Source organism: Stegastes partitus, unplaced genomic scaffold (assembly GCF_000690725.1).
Source record: "Stegastes partitus isolate 25-593 unplaced genomic scaffold, Stegastes_partitus-1.0.2 Scaffold1355, whole genome shotgun sequence".
NCBI lineage: Eukaryota > Metazoa > Chordata > Actinopteri > Pomacentridae > Stegastes > Stegastes partitus.
This window is the reverse complement of record NW_007579086.1, coordinates 135,886-153,556: the sequence shown is the minus strand read 5'-3', so window position 1 is coordinate 153,556 and position 17,671 is coordinate 135,886. Positions and strand designations below refer to the sequence as shown.

At 43.0% G+C, this 17,671-nt stretch overlaps 1 protein-coding gene across 1 annotated transcript in view; it reads left to right on the top strand.

The window, feature by feature from the left end:
• The first annotated feature begins 367 nt into the window (after positions 1-367).
• lrmda (leucine rich melanocyte differentiation associated) overlaps positions 368-17,671 on the top strand; it is a 134,329-nt gene continuing 117,025 nt past the window's right edge. The window contains exon 1 of the mRNA XM_008298841.1: positions 368-424. Coding sequence (XP_008297063.1) covers positions 390-424 — 35 coding nt within the window. The 5' untranslated portion in view covers positions 368-389. The remainder of the gene's footprint in view (positions 425-17,671) is intronic.

The window sequence follows — 17,671 nt, the reverse complement described above, 5'->3', positions numbered from 1 at the left end:
CAGCAGGTTTCACACTGCTGGCCTTTGCATGTTTGCAGCTGGCTTGATGCAGCTGTCAGCCCGTGATTGATGAGTATCATCATTTAAAGTGTAAAAGAAAACGTCTCTGTGAAGGGAGACATGATGAACTGCCGCCTGCTGGTGCTCTCAGAGACACGCTCGGCGCTTCCTCCTCCCCTCTCCCCTTTTCCCTCTCGCCTCGCCTCGTTTCTACTTCGCTGCTCGCTGTCCATCCCTCTATCCCTCTCGCCTTTTATGCTTCTTTTTTTCTCCTTCGCCTTCTTTTCTTCTTCACCATTTCTCCGATTCTTTAAGCGCCTCCCTCGCTGTCTTCCTCTTCTTCCTTGTTCCTCCCACTTTACTCTCCTTCCTGTTCCTCTACTGCCCCCATGATTCCCACCTCTGTCCTCCCGCTTCCAGTCAGGTGAATTACCTCACTTTTGTCGCCTTTTTTTTCTTTTCTTTCTGCTTCCGTCTCTCTCTTGCATTCTCTTGCGCTCTACCTGCCCTGACATCTCTGTCTGTTTGTTTAGTGGACGGACAATAAGGTCCTCAGTCGTAGCCACTATTTGGCTCTGTGTAGCTCATTCGGCCTCCAGTACTTCTTCGATCATACGAAACGTCTAAATTCATATGGACCCTTGAAAGCAATATATTTAGTCCCTGCCTGCTGCATACCTCCACAGCAACCATGACAGTGACATATTAGTTATGCTGTCTTTTGCAATGTGATATCTTTAAATTTGCCACCTTGTTAAGTTTTGATTAATGTGATTCCATTTCAGCAAAGTAATTGGCTTGGCCCTGTTGTGAGCGATACACAGGCGTTGCGCCGGAACAAACGCTCCAACATGGTAATGAGGCAATGAGTTTGTTCTATGGATGTTGGCAAGTGACAGTTATTAATGATTGTTATGATAAACAGACGAGTGCAGATCGGGGGGATGAGTCGGGGCCAGACTGACAGTTTAAAAATAACGCGCACTGGAAAGTACTAACGAAGTAATACAGTGTTAGGAAAACAATCATGCAGGTTGTCAGAAGAAGAGGTGTAATTACAGAGCTACACTGGCCTGCCTGGGAGGAGCTGGCTTCTAATAGAGCCAGAGGAATATGCACTGACAGAGGAGAGCAGAATGATATACAACTTTAATTGGATCATCTTTTTACCCCCCCCCCTCCTTCCTTTCTCTTTTCTCGGAATACAAAGGAGGTCTGTGCTCACAGCTGTGTTATGATAGGTTTGGTCTCCTGTGAAGACTAGTGACCCTGTGTAAATGACTGTATAGTACAGGGAACCGCAGTGTTTGTGTGATCTGAACATGGACCGTATTGCCGTTGCTTTTCCGTGTCTCTGCTCAGCATCAAAGCTGAAGAAACGTGTATACAGTCTGTGTAAATGGTGTGAAGTGATATAAACCCAGTCCCATTTTAGCTTACCTTTTATTTCCACGGTGTATAAGTCTCTCGGATTCTGTTATGTCAAACAATTTAGCAACTCTCTGAACAAAATTTTGTATCACAGTGCAAACAATTAAAGCATGTCACATGTTTTTAGCTCCACTAACTTGCACGGCTAAAACCACGTTTCAGCCGCCTTTTATTTGCTTTGTCGGCTCTTCTTCTCTTTTTACATTGGGGGCATATTAAATTTGTCCATCTTCCGTCGTCATGCCTGAACTTTTGGTGACATTTAACCTGCGCTGGTGTATGGCTGTCATGCAATACTTGCTTTTGGAATGCGACGATCAGATGACTTTGCCGACCTTTGCGTGAACCTTGTCTGGTGTTGATTTAGTGAGGCACAGAGATCAAAGTGATCCCTCTCAGCTTTTGTCAGTAGGCTGTTGGTGTTATAGGCCCCGAGTGTGAACAAAACCAATCCTACACAACTCCGCTGAACTCACAGCTTGCTAACTGTGCAGAGGTCACAAGAGGAATCAGCGCCGTGTACAGTTCTTGCCGACTTTACTGCGTTTTTTTTTTTTTGCGCAACGAAATGTTCTTTCCAAGCAGAACCCATTCGAAGTCTTTTACATGACTTTCATTGTTATGTTAAACTGTAGAAATTTATCTCCCCCTAATTACCTTGATGACGCCAGCGAGCGAGTTGGCCAAAGGCAGCATTAATCTCTAATTGTGGACGCTACTGTTTCCCTTTTAGGGTTGATTACCTATGGAAATGGCCTAGAATGGACTCATGAATCAAATTATTAATTCAATGTCAGTGTAACCCTAAATATAGGGCCACTATCTTCGAGTCACGCTCCACTATCTGCACCATAGCGAGATAGTTAAGTGTGCTGAATGGAGTTTTTATGGCGTTGTCAACAATGGAGGGAGATAAAAACCCCTTTACTAAACAAGTCAATATTTCATTTTCCTCTTTCATTCATATCTGGGCCTGGCTGCGGAAATTGATTGTGGTTAGATGGTCAGAGAGGCAGTGGTGATTCTCTGCAATTTTCAAATAAACTGAAAAAGAATTGTCATTCTGTAATGGTTTTAGTTGGCAGTAAGTGCCCTGGTTGGAATTTCAGGGCCCTACAGTATCCATTATCCGAGTTTTCCAACACCCTGTCATTGTTGACAGGTGGATTATAATTTTTCTATAGCAGAACAATTGAAATGACAGCGGTTTAACAAACTTGGATGGGACAAAGGAGACATGGGGTTCCAACAGGAAATATGCTGCCAAATCTCTGTGCACTTCATGTTAGGAAGTGAAAAGTCCTGCTTTCTATCTTACTCAGGAATAAGAGTTTTCCAGATTGTCCAAATATGCAGTAAACAGGGCTGCTTTTGATGAATGAGTGGTTAAAGCTGTTTCTACATGAATTCCAACCCCCTAATAATACTGGAAACCCACAAACCTTTGACCGAGAAAGTATGACAACAGGAGGAAAAAAAATAAAAAGAGAGAGAAAAAGAAATACACTCAAAATTTATCGCTCTTGAATTTAAAAATACATTTTCAGCAATAAAAATAGAGCGCGTGCCGCAGTGGGTCAAGAACAATAATGCTGGTAGTTTAAAAGTGAAGAAGATACAAAATCAGGTGCTCTTCGAGGATCGAGCCGGTAGTCAGTAAAGATGATTAATGAATTTTAAGCAGTTTGATCTTCCCTGCCCCTTTTTTTATATTACAAACAGCTTTGACACCAAATCAGTGTTGTGTTGGCTGGGATCCCATTTCCATGCCACTTGCTTCTTGGCGCTGTCACACAGATTCTCTTCACGGTCCCATTCGTTTTTCTTTTTGAAGGCTGTGATTCCTGGCCATATGGAACCCATCCCTTTGTCTTCTGCGGTGCTATCACATCACAGGGCCTGTGGTAGAGGCTGGGTTAGCGTGTGGAGCTGCTCGGTGACTGTCAGCCCTGGTAGTCGTCCGTCGGTTGACATGTGAAGCCGTGCAGCATACTGTAGGCCTGATGTTGGAACTCACTTACAATTAACTTGAGAAGGCACTGACACAGGGCCTTCTGTCTCGACGAGTATCGGGAGGAGACAGCTGTGTGTCATCCCATCGAGCATAAATCAGTTATTACTGTGCCTATTTAGGAGGACATTGTATGGATGTTGACTTAATTTTAGAGGAATGCGTGAACTTCGGAAAGTATTTTTGGGGGGTGTGTGTGAGTAAAATAGGAATGAGTAACAGGAAGTGGAGGCGATGTGCAGACGGTATGGAGAGTGGTGGTGGTTTTTCCCAGCTGCACACTGTCTCTTTGGGCATGTATCAACACTCCCTTCCGCATGGCTCTGCTTCCATTCAGTGTCCCCGCTTCCCCACACTCTCTGCTCTAACTTCAACAGCCCCCGAGCCCCCGTGACTTCATAATTAGTTTAGTCAGGGTGATTATAGCTGTACTATTCTACTGTCACTGATTATTAGACAAGAGCTAAAGCTGAAGACCTTTGTCAGCTATTATTTTAATAGCACTATTAGTATGAGTCCTCGGTGACCATCATTTTCATCAGTCATCATAAACCTAATTGTGTGGCGCACATGCAAAGTGTAACTACCACCAGCGTAGTGGGTATTTTTTAATTTTTTTATTTTTTTGCCGCAGCATCACTGGGAACAGCGTAATTGTCAGTTCCATGCATAAAGTGACATCTCGGTTTGGTGCGAAAGAATACCTCTCCGTGTGTGATCTTAGGTTTGGCTTAACAAGAGAAAACAATCATGTTATTGTCTGTGTGGCAAAACCATAAAACTCCTGCAGGAAGGCTACATCCACACCAGTACGGTTTGATTTTGAAATCCTTAAATTTTGTTCTGTTTGCGGCTAGGAGTCACACTATGCCTGTATTTTAGGACTCCTTAAGTAGAGACTTTTGGAAACGCTGCTGAAACTGTTTTAATTTGAAAAATCTGTGATTGTGTTTTAGTCTGAATGGACAAAATCAATGACATGGACACTCATGTTTGTTTCTTAATTGGGTTTTGTCAGATGTTATTTGTCCTTCCCTCATTCATTTCACCCCTATCATGTTACGATGACTCCCAGTCTATGTTTTTGACTGCCTTAAACTCATGTGTTGCTTCAGTAACAGTTCCACTTTGATGTCAATCCAAGCGATGCAATCCTTGGTCTTACTTTTTGCCATCGCTTTCCTTCTTCTGTTGTATTTTCTACATATAAGCAATGCTTCCTGTTTATGCTGACACCACGATCTGTGTACATGATAGGATTTGCACGTGTGCTGGTGTGGATGGCCATTGCTTTTGAAATGGAGCCAAACCGTGGAAACTATTCTTGTTTTAAAATATAAACGTATTTGTATAGCCTCAGTCAATGTCCTGCAAGTTGAGGATTTGCAGATCAGACGTGAGACAGCTGAATGAGCAGAATAATTTGCTTACTGGAGTGAAGTGACACTTATCTCCCGTACTGCCCTAACTCATGTGCACCGTGAGGTTAATCCTCCTGTAGACGCCTGTCACATGACAAGAGAAGACCACAGGTTGAGTGAGGTCTGAGTGGCCGTAGTTCTTACTATCACCCATGTAATGCTGTTATAAAAAGCCTGCATTGTAATTAACAATACAAAACGGATATTTTTGTGCCATTACTGTGTCTGTGGGTAGTTTTGTCATCCATCAAGATATTTAAAGTAATACTCATGACTACTTTGCAGAAGCAGAAGTGAAACCCGATGTGGCGCTCATGTGCACATGCTATAGGATACGTGAATGCTAGTGTAATAGAAGTACAGGCTGGTAACAGGATGTGCTGATGTGTTCTTTCTAGGAGGATACTGTGGTGAGAACATATTGATGCTGATTTATCTTCTATGGCACTGGGTCAACTTAAGTCGGGTCTTCTTCATTTTCAAATGCCACTCTACAAATCGAAAATGCATATGTCATTACACAACTTTTTAAAAAACTTGCATGATTTGAAATAATATGCAGTGTGCTATTGAGGATTTTGACACAAGTTTTCCTTTTTTTTCATGTCTGCCTGCTTTCCTGGATCCTCTACGATTGGTTGAAATTCTTCGACATAGGTAAGCTGTGAGATATTTTCCTTAATTAAATCACATCATGCAGTCACTGCTACATCTTGCGGTTACACTTTGCTCGCCAAAATGGAATACAAAGTCCGAGGCTCAACCGTCTGTTGCCTTGTTTACCGTGCACGCCGTCATTGTGTGTGTATTAATCATGCTTACACAAGTGTCTTAATTACTCCCAGTGTAGCTGCTCCCTCCAGAACCCGGGAAATGACCTTTCTTTCTCTGTTCTTTTACACCATTAATCATCCATAATCAACACCATCAGAGTCAAGGAGAGGGCCCCTCAGAGCTGCCCAACACTGCCCACAGACCTCCGTCACACGCACACTCAGATCTTTATTAATGGCCCACACATGGAATGGACACAAACATAATTACACGCACAAACACTGACTTTAACATTTCCATTTAAATGGGTGTGTCTAATTTGCCTATGTGAAATGTGTCATGACGATATACCGCGATGATGTATTCTTCCTCATGAAGGTCACTTTTCCATTAATATGCAGGAGTCAATTGTCATTTCGATGTTCTCTCATATCCTGCATGAAACCGGAGGAGCATGCCCATAGGCCTAACAAATGGTATTTCACTTATAAATGCGATGCTCTGACATTCATGGCAGACACTGATTCATAGCCATCACATAGCTGATATGTCTAAGTGCCCGGGACGCACAAGGAAGTGAAAAACTACGGTGTGCAGGGCTTTTAACATTTCAGATCTTGTTTAGCCCTGCCAATGGCAGATTGACAAGTGGCGTTTCTGCTGTAGCAGGTAACTGACATGCCTGGCTTCTCCCCCCTGCTGACTGAAAGCTTAATATATCATTTGTCAGTCAAGGATGGGCTTTCATTCAATCACGGCTTGGCATCCACTCAAATGCCAGCTGCGGCTTCGATTTCATGCAAAAGAGAAGTTGAATGCACACTTAGCAGGGGTGTACCGGCTGTAGTTATTTCTGAAACTGTGTTGTTCTGTACAATTCATTCAGGTTTAGCGACGTTTTCTCTCAATTAACTTCCCAATTTTCGATACGCGTTTTTAACAGGAGATCAAGTTGCGATCTCCCTCGAATGAGACGAGTTATGATATTTCTGTAACGCTGGGTCATCTTGCATCACTTACATGCAAAAGGACAAAACGCCACTTCAAAGTTCTATAATAGTTTTATGACTGCCCACAAATTGCTGTCATAAATTTTTCATTCTTTTTAATTTACTGCCATAAATCATGGCTGCTGTGGGCTCTCTGCTGTAAATGGGATTGCTCCATAGTTTTGGCATGCGGCAATCTGGCTTTGAATCTCTGAAAAACAGACAGCACACGGAAGGTAGTGCATTAATTTAGGCCCATAAATTATGCACTTACTTTTATAATGTCAAACCATAAATAATGTTGATGCATTGGGAACTGCAACACATCACCCATAGAAATTATGCATTTGAGATGAATGGGGACGCCGTGATGGATAATGGATCTCAACCAGTGTGATCTATTTAAGTTTGCTCCCCAGAGGAAACGGTGGTGCAGAATTAGGGATACAAGTTCTACACGAGCTGTTTGATATTCGTGAGGTGCTTCGCCTGACTCAGGTCAGTTTGCTGTTTATGTTAAGATTGTGCTCTGTAGTATTTGTCACCCGCACGTTTCCCCCGACTTCGGCTTTTATTGTGCTTTACATTAAAGGATTGTTGCTTATGCAGGACATGTAATCCCTCACAACAAAAACATATTTGCTCAATTTATAATCTTACAACAAACAGCTGTATCCCTGCCTCCTCTCGTGCTCCTCCAGTGAACATGTGCAGTTCTACTGTAGCTTGGCCTCGGTGCCAACAGAAATGTTGCCTCTGGTTTTTCCAACCTACTCCCTAGAGTACCAGATGGATGATTAAGTAAGGGACTTTACTAAGGCTTGTGCAAATGCTTAGTACACTGAACTCCCGAATATTGTGTATTATCTGCCATTAGGCGGGGATAATACTAGCCACTCTGGCTGTAATGGCTTAGGAGAAGAATAATTGAATGTGCTTATGGGCTGTGGTTCAGTGGAGTCATGTGTGAATAGGAATGCATCAACACTCATCTGGTGTTAATATTATACCTCTGTATTCCTCTTCAAACCGAGCGTCACGTAAGTGTTAGCCGTAGCGATGCGAGCGCAGCCAATCCAGCTGTGTGCTTTTATGATCTTCTGGATGTATTAATTATGTGCAGAGAAGCCTGCTTGGACAGCTCATTCATTTTTGCTCGCTCGTATCGACAGCCCTTTCTTAAGCAGTCAAGGTAAATGCCGTGATCAATACCGTGGTATTGGCTTGCATTATCACAATAATCCTCGTATGGGAAAATGGCAAGAGTGACTAACGGGGAGCAGGATTATGGAGAATTTGTCTGTTTGAAAGTAGGATAAGTCAAAATGAAAGCACATTTAAAGCTGCTTTGTTGTTTGAAATAAGATGATTATTTTGTAATATAGTTTTTTCTTCCAGATATTTTTTTTATATATAATGAACTCTGCTCTGTCTGAGATACCTGTATCAACATTTGCTATCAGTGTTTACAGAAAGACCAGTATCTGCTGCACTCAAGGACGTTATAACCGGTGATCAATGGCTGTTTGAAACCAAGCAAGCACACAGTTAAGTTTTAGTGGATTGCTATTAAAATGCAATTCCCCTGTGCTATTATGTGAAGGGTAGCGAGCCTATATAATGCAGGCAGGAGAGGGTTATGTCTTGGGTCAAACTCGAGCGCTGCCTAAGCCATGAATAGACAGCGCTCCCAATAAATGTTCTGTCATTGTCCGATGCACATGCCACCGTCTGGTATCAACTTCAAAGCCCACCGCTGCTGTATGGTGAGTATAAATAATCTTGATGTTCACATGGTGGTCTTGTGTACACTTTAAATAGAGGGAGATGCCACATCAGCTGCACTGTGAGAGTCACGGAGCATAGCAAAGTAATTAAGCAGTGCACCATAGGCAAAATGCTGCGGTAAAAAAAAACAAAAAAAAGAAGAAGAACAAGTCGGAACATCAGATGTTTGCAGTGAATTGCCCGTTTATTCCTGCTTTATTGATGGCTGATCCCTCAACATTGACCTCACTGTTTGGGATCGTACAAGTCTGGTGACAGAGAGGCGAAACTGCTTTTGTTTTTTTCTTTTTAGACAAGAGGCAACACCCAGTTTTCAGCAAGTATTTCCAGTTGACCCCATTTTCCTCCTTGGGATAATAAGCTCTGACACTGACAGTAAATATCTCTCTGGGTTTCATTACTCTCTGTTTGGCATCATAAATCCTTTCCAAAGGAGAAACATTCCCCAAACTAGCCATGCAGGTAGATTTGTGTGTGTGGGCGCGCTTGGGTGTGTGTGCACGCATGTACGTTTGTGAGTTAGTTCTGGTTGTCTTTGCTAACCTCCCTGTGTGGTGCAAGTGAGCGCCTGAAGGGCTCGAAGTCTTTGAATACACAAACACAGATACACATGCCATCTTTGAATTAGGACAGGCTTCTCTAAGGTCGAACCAGAAGCTCCTGCAGTGGGCAGATTGTACAGTTTTTAAGGTACCAAGTGTTGGACAAGTATCTTAGAATAGTATATCATGGAGACTTTATGGCTACTATGGAAGGCAGTTTATTGTAGTGGGCTCTGTAAGAGTACAGTATATCCATGTCTCCAGCCCTTTGGTGCCCTTGCCACAAAGTCAACAGACTGCAGGGCTGTAGTCAGCGTCCCTGCCCCCTTGATTTAAGACTACACTTACCCGAACCCAGCGAGGCTGTTGGACCTCTCTTTCTCTGAGAGCTGTCACTCTTGTGTGTAATTTGCCCTGCTGAAGGAAAAAAAAAAAAGCCCAACTCAAACGTGAATAATGAGTGGTTGTTAGCTTTTGAGACAGAACAAGCAAAGCGAAACACAAAACACTCCAGTGAAAGAACTGTAATTACCCACAAGCCTATGAGTGCACTCTTAGAGGGATTGTTATTGTGTGTGAATGACCTTTCATGTCTTTGGCATGCTGCTCTGTGGCTCTGAGTCAGGCTGTTGGAGTTTCATGCAATCTGGTAGCATGTAGAAATAGGAAATAAATGTGTCATTTAGGGATGTTCTCAAGAGAAGGCTTTCAAAAATAACTTCATCCTCTTTTTGCACAATGAAAGTGTTCTCTAGTGTGAATACTTGAGGATAAGCCTAGCTTTTAAATCATTCTCTCAAAAGCAAACAGAGATGGTGACATCAAACTTATAATTTTGACATTGATTTACTTTTTCCTCGGACTCTCCGCGCCTGTGACTGAAATTGCACCATTTGCATTTCAACACATCAACCTGCTGATCCCGGCTTTAACATTAGCTTTGTTTTATGAAATGCACCCACGGAGACCACCCATAGGAAGATGGATTACGGGGAGATATGTGTGTCACAAACGCCCAGCCTTCTCTCAGCCTGTCCACCTCTTCAAAAGTCCCGCTCAGGCAGCAACAAATGGACAGATTACACAGTGACTACGGGATGACAGATAACGCAGAGCAAGCAGAACTGCAGTGCGGGAACCTCCTGTTCCAAGCCTCACAGACTGACTTTTTTAAGATTTATTCCATCAGTCAAGTAATTAACATGATTTATGGTGCCGGGGTGACTGTTAGTGAGACAACAAAGGGGTCGGGCGGTTCCTCCCCCAAGGAGATGCTATCAGGTGTTTTCTGCTGCGCTTGCAATGCAGTCAGCATGCAGCTGTAAATCCAGCCATTCTGCATTGAAGAGAGATGACCCCCCCTCCTCCCCTCCTACGTTTCTTTTCTTCCCTCGACTTCTCTCCCCCTTCCTTCTCACCCCGGGAGGTCACAAGTTCACAGCTCGGCCTTAACTGTTAAAACCTGGGGGCTGAACTTCTGACCTCACCTAGTGTAAAAGGGAGCACAGTGAATAGTGTTTATAAGGGCTGCCATTCGGAGAGGCCAGAGGGTTTTAGGGAAAGGGTAGGCCGACGCAGTGGCCGGGGCGAACCCTGCTCCTCAGCCGGCTCACCCCAGACGCAATGACCTTTAATAAAAGTGCAGCAAGTAAAGACTGCCCCTTAAGGTCAGGGAAGGGTATGGCACTGGCTTCAATCTGAGGTAGCTGGACAAGGTCACTGACACCGAGATCAGTTTTTGGGGGGGCATTTTGTAGCATCCTAGTAGGGGTTAAATATGAGTTGTGATCTAACGCCGTGTGACAAAGCCTAATTTTAAGTCGGAAGGTTTCCCGTGAGATGCCTTGATGGCGGTATAGATATTGCCTTGAAGCATTAGCATAGTAACTGTCTGAAAACAAACAATCATTTTCAATCTTTGCCTATTCATCTGTCACATAAAATATGTACAACACTCATACCTGCTTTCACAAGAGTGGCAGTTCCCCACATTGTTGTCGCTCGCAGGCAAAAGACACAAATGCACAAGAAGTGCTCGGCTTAGCCCTGTTTACACACACTCTACTTTTTTCCCGTAACCTCCATAAAAACAAAACACGGTTTCTCCGGGCTGCCTGTTTCCCTGTTAAAACAAGAGGGGGGAAAATTAAATGCCTACAAGCAGATTTTATGATCTGATAAAAGATGGCATTTACTGTTGACTGATTTACTACCTGCCAAAGTTTGTGAGTGTCTTGTAATACGGCATCAGCTCGACAACAGCGCGGCAGACTTGTTGAGAGGGGCTTTCATCACTGTGAATTTTGGTAAGTCTTGTTTTTTTTTTTTTTGTCGACCTGCTGGGTGTTCCATTAAAAAGAAACCTGTTAAAAAAAAAAAGCTGCTGGAATCTAGAAGTTGCAGAAAACACCTCGATGATCTCAAAGTCCCCATTTTTTTCCCAATAACTGTACATTTTCCGATTACTTCTCTCCAGTTAATCTGCTCCGGTGTCCGCGCTCATTACTTTGTACTCTTTGTCAGAGGAGGGCATTCGGCTTGGCAGGCGGAGAGGCATTACTGTGTCTATTACGACTGAGTGACTAGCATGTGGTAAAACAAAGCTGGAGTGATTTATTGTGACCATACAAATATTAGTTCAGCTAAGCCAGTATTGCTTTGCTTCTAATCAGAAGGGCCGATCTCCCTGTAAGTGACAGCTCTGAGATCTCATAGACCGGTGTTTACATTCGCTTCTAGTTTCCTAACATACACTCACGTTAACAAAATAAGCCTGGCTGACTGGTGAGGAATTTAGGCCCCGCTCGCAACCGCGGCACTGTGTGACAGGATTTGTTTGTTAACGAAGGATTTATGGCTTCTCGGAGCTTTGTTAATTGCCCATTGTGCTGCTGCTGGTCTGTGGATGCGTTTCTTTTAATAACACGTTGAAAACTTATTTCCTTTACCCACGTTCTGTTCCTGGAGATGTGCTCGGCTTGTTAAGTGGCTTCTTTAAATAAAGGGGAGATGATGAACCGTCAATTACATTAGTCAGAAGTGGGATCTAAATCTGTGCAAATGACCTTAAAGGCTGCCCCTGCACTGTTTTCCTTGACATTCTGCTCGAGTATATTTACCCACTCAAGTGTTATTTAATTTTTACTAGGTTGTTATGCCCATCAGCTGTCATGTAGCAAAGTGATTTCCTCCAAAAATGTGACTTGTTTTATACCCTTTTCATACGGAAACTATAGATATCTCTTTATTCTGCTGTACTTTTCCACCTCATCAGTGCATTTAGATCATGTTCTCTCAGAAATCCGAATGTAACGCTGAAATAACATTGCAGTTGGTCACAGAGAATGTGTGCTGCAGCTTGTTTGGGTTGCATTCTTCCTACTCTTGATTCTATTTTCTTCAAGCTCTTTTTAGTTAACAAACCATTGTGTTTAATCTCCGTCTTTGTATCCGAGGTTGCCTTTTGGTCAATTTTGTTTGACAAGTGCTGAAAGGCTGTTATGAATATACTGGATCTCTGGAGAAAACACGCTGTTGTTTTAAGCTGCAGCAGAACCGCTCGGGCTCGCAGTTTGTTTTGTCCACACATAGTTCGCAGTGGACAAGCGCGGCCTCCACAACAGGATATTTCTCTGTATGCAGATCAAAGAGAACGTTTGGCAGGAGGGGGGGGCAACAACTTCCACCTCATTCGTTTTAATCTCATCCCCACCTTCTCCCGGTCCAGCATCCCTAATTGGAGGAAAACTAAGCTGAAGGAAGTCCTCCATGTCAGTTTTCTTGCATTCTTTGTTGTTTCTCCTTTTGTGTCTGTTTCACTCCTCCCCTCCGTGGCCTTTGCGAGCCCACTGAACTCTGCTCGCACTTTGACCTCTCGCTGACTACTACTCAGGCATTTTGGCCTTACTTTTAAAAAGTCTATACAGAGCCTGTCCCTCACCTCTTGACTAACCATGAAGCAGTTGTTTGACCCTTTGTCTATCCTCTGAGAGTCCTAATACCTCTCAGGTCATGGAGTTTGGCAACTTAGAGCAAACAGCTAAATGTGGAGAGCCAACGTTCTTGGTGCCAGGAAGTCCTGATCTGATAACGGCAGCGCGTTGGTGTAAAGCTTTTCTTGACCATCTCTAAAGGTACTGACGATAAGAAGGTAACTTGAGATATTATGACTCCAATTTGGAGTCCATTATATAAAAACAATGAGCTTTCATGCTTTGTAGTGTTGCACTTTGTAAACTGCTTACCTAGAGGCTCTCAAGAAAAGAGCACGAGCCCATAAGTATAGGAAATATATCCACTTAGTCAAAAAAAAAGCACCGAAAACAACTATATGCTGTTTATTAAAAAGGGGCTGCATTCATTAAACCCTGCAGCGTATTCCCAAACGCCTGAAAACAATATACAGCAAACAAGAGGAGTATGTTATATATGAGTCCAAAGCCTTGGCAGTCTTGAATAATAGCCTATTTATGGACTATTAACTAGATCTGTACAGTCTTAATGTCATTGAAAACCATTAAAATGAGATACTGTGTATTTTGCTTGCTAAGGAAACATATTTATTGAAATGTCTTTATTCAACCCAGTGTACATGGTGAGTATAATTTTCTATAATCACACCCCATTGCATTTTGTTCCTTTGCCTGTGTGTTTGTGTAATATGTGCACTTATGCATGTATTTTGGTGCATTCATGCATGTGTGTACATGCATGCACAGATTTGTGCATACAGTGTGTGGGTTTGTTATGAGAGGTTTTATTTTTTTTGTTGAGTGTGTGTGTGTGTGTGTGTCCTTCTCCGTGTGCCTCTCGAACTAGCAGTGCTTAAATGACAGTGTTTGATCAATGGTGCCAGGCTCTGCCCTTGGTTCGTTTGCTTTTTGCTCGTCATTACTAACATGGGCTGAAATATCTGGGTAACAAAAATTGATATAATGACGGAGTGCGCCTTATTATCTTCAAGCTACATCAGATTGGCAAACTTCTGAGGGAAAGCAAAATGTCTGGGAAATATTACGAGTCATTTATCAAGTCCCTCTCATTAGCATATTGCCTACAGAAGCACTTGCAGAAATCTAAATAAAAGTGGCCGATTGGGAGTTTGTTCCATTTTTCTTTGAGCTGGAAAAAAAAAAAAAATCTCCCTCTGAAGCCTTTTGTGACCTTGACTTATGGCCTCCCACTATTAACACTGCAAACCACTCATAAGCCAAGAATCTTGGTGTCACTATAAGCAAAAATATCGCACATAGGTGGCTAATAGAATGATTCCCCACATGTCAGCTACACTGGTTCAGCCTGTGCTGTTGTGCCCATTTGCGATTGTTTGAGTAAGTTTGCGATCACTCGTGAACGTCTTTAGTGGTACAACAATAGTGGCAGACCTATATTAATTAGGAGGTGACTGCATACTCCATTTTTCCTTGTCACATTGAGCTTGGTCCCAGGTGTACTGTGGCAGAGAGGGAGAGGTGGTGGAGTCCAGATGAGGCGCACCCAGCCCTGCATCCAGCAAACCGAAATAATGAGTTTCCTTCCCCCTTTAGCCACTGTATGCACCATGATATACAACTCGCAATTAAGCATGCCTTGGTGATCCAGTGATTAATGTCTCTTGTGGCGCTTGTGAAGGGACTGGGACTTAGTCTGAGACTGGCTGAGACTCCCTGTTTATATTCCTATCATGGCTGCACCTCTCTCTTTCCCCTCTCTCGGCCTCTTACACACACACACACACACACACACACACACGCACACACACACTTGCTCTCTTTCTCCTTCTTAACCAGTCTCCATTACAGGGAAGATGGAGAGGACCATTTGCAATTCAGTAACCTTTATGACAGTGCACTCTTTAATCAGAGGCCCGTATTTCCTTTGTAGTGCAACACACACACACACACACACACACACACACAGACAGTCTCACTTACACACCGAAACGCACACCAAGAGGGGTGTGCAGGCCCATGAAACACCCGGGGAAAGTGACAGGTCTTATTTACAGGTGTTGCTTTTTCATTTGTTGTTGCTGGAGACTTTTAATTTTTACGACGGGGCAGCGCTATGCAAATTACGTCTTGTTTAAAAGATAAGGCTTGTAATATATAATGGGAACAATCGCGCTATTGTATTCTTACTCTGTTTTTGATATCTTGTAGTCAGAGCTGCTCACAGTGCGGCGACACATGAACTAAATACTAACTCAATCTGGACCTTGCGTTATGAATACAGTACAGGATAAAGTGTATTGCTTTCTATTTAGAAAAAAAAATGTTCTATTGATCAATAAAATGTTAGTGACATTGAATATCCGTTAAATATTAATGTGGTTTATTTCCCCATCATTGACATTGTTGTCAAGCGATATTAACTGCTGGAGAGAAAGCGTTGTGTGCTGTTGCCGTCGCAGTAACGCCACACCAGAGAATTCGCTCTCAGCTCCTTAAACGCAGATACAGAATGTGTCTCATTTTCGACACCATTTCAACAACTTAGTCTTAATGTAAGAATATATCTGAGTCAGAAGCGAACGTGGAGTAACCGTCGGAGCCGTGTCTGCCTCGGTTTGGCGTTGGCTGGGCCGTAAGAGATGTCGTTTGTGTTGTAATCGCACATCAGAGTTCAATTATACAACTGATTGCGGGCAAACGGCGCCAATCAAAGCACTCCCACTCGGCTTGAATTTATTCTGACTGTCTTTAACTTGAATGTAAGTTGCTTAAAAATTCTAAGTGAATTGATTGGATGTTATTTTGTTATCGCCGATCTTTCCAGGACTTTTAATAAAAACCAGATGTGGACCGTTAAGTAATAAGTTTGAGGAACGTGGAATATATTGTACCGCTGCAGTCTTTCTCTAGCCTGAAACACAGTTAACCAAGATATCATTACGAGGTCTTGGAAGACATTTTTGCTGTGTGGTATCTCAGTGAAGTAGCTCTCAGCTGATTATGTAAGAGGTTTTTACTCCTAGTTTTATACCACACTTAGTCAGTCCTCTGCCATTTACAATAGACCATGTATAGAGGCCATTTGCTTACTCGCCTGTAACTATATTTCTGTTCCTTATTGTTGTCTTCATTGTCAACATGTTCTTTTTAATTAAATTCTCATCTAAATTATAAGTCACAGTAGGATTGTAATGGTATTGTAAGTTGTTCCAACCTTTAAATGGCAAATAGTATTTGTGGCCACTTCGCCGGTCCTGTTTAGTGATGAAGGCTTTTGATTTGCTGTATTCTCCAGAGCCCCATTCAACTGAGTGAGCGACACTCATCCTGCAGAGCACAAGGGCAATTCTCTTCTACCCCCTCCGCTTCCTACTTGCACTTTCTCTCCCCCTCTTTACTGGATCATTTCCCTTCACACCCAGAAAGGCTTTGTAGTGGTAGCATCATTCTCCCAGCCTTGCTTTCTCTCTCTCCCTTCATTTTTGTCTCCCTTCCCTTTTTCTCTCCCCCCCTCTCCCTCCTCTCTCTTTCACTCCGACTTTCATAAGCTCAGTAAAGCATGGCCTTCAATTCCCTTGTTCTAGTGTTTTCACTTAAGATCAGGAGTGATGAGCAAAAGGTTTCTGGCTCAATCCTTGAGCAAAGGCCTGGCATGACAGGGATTATTATTTATTTGTCATCTTGGATGTAATAAGCTGTAGGTACAGAGTGGAGAGCTGGTGATTTATTGCTCTGTCGAGCGCCAGTAGCAGTCCGGCCGCTGGGGCGTGCAGGATGAATACCGGCCTGTCACTCCCGTCCATCCGTCTCCTCGCGCCTGTCGCCCTCACAACACCGCCCCATTTCATGCCAGAATACATAAACAATCTTTCATTACTCCTAAGCCTTTTTTTTTTGGTGTGTGTGTATTTGCTCTTCACAGGACACAAAGTTTGAATTTATTCATGGTTTTCTCTTTGCTTTATCTCCCCTCCTTTCCACATTAGGTATTGTTTTTGTTTTCCACATTTAGGGATTTTCTGAATGTGCAGTCTTAAACGGTTAAGAAATCCCACGCCCATACAGTTTTTTTTTACCCCCCGTCCCCCCTCCAGTTTCATTGTCATTTCAGATCCTTTTGGCCATGACTTCATTTTTCTTCTCAAAACCGCTTATGAGAAGAACAGCTGAACACACCCACTTCCATTTCAACTTTTCAGAATGGATTATTTTCAGTCCGGAAGATTCTTGAGCCAGGGGTGATCGGACATGAATATGTTGGTGTGCTGTCAGCGCCACGTCCTTCCAATGCATTAGTGTCAGTCTCCATGCTGCACTAAAGCATGAAATGAGTGATGAAATATCAAATCCTCTAACTTCACCCCCCTTACCCTGTCTTCCAGAGCAGAAGACATAATATCGACCCCCGGTCCATTTAGACAGGAATTTAATATTTTTCAGCTAAACCAATCACGCATGGTTAGCGCTCAGTGTAATCCAATCACATTCCATCATAAATGCCCCTCTTGTGAGGCTATTCACAGACCTGATAAACTGGTGGAAATCAAGACGTTGAAAAACAGGGCCTTAATAGATTGTCTTGGCTGCCTTAGAGAAGCTTGTCCCGCTCCTTTCTGTCGATACACATTTTCATTTTCCAGCCCTAAATGTGCTCTCCAGACACAGATTGGCTAAAGTGGAGCTGACTTTGTAAATAGGACTCTCATTTATTAGGGCCTTTATCTGGAGGCAGGACTGGGAGAGGTCTCGAAGAAGATGCTTA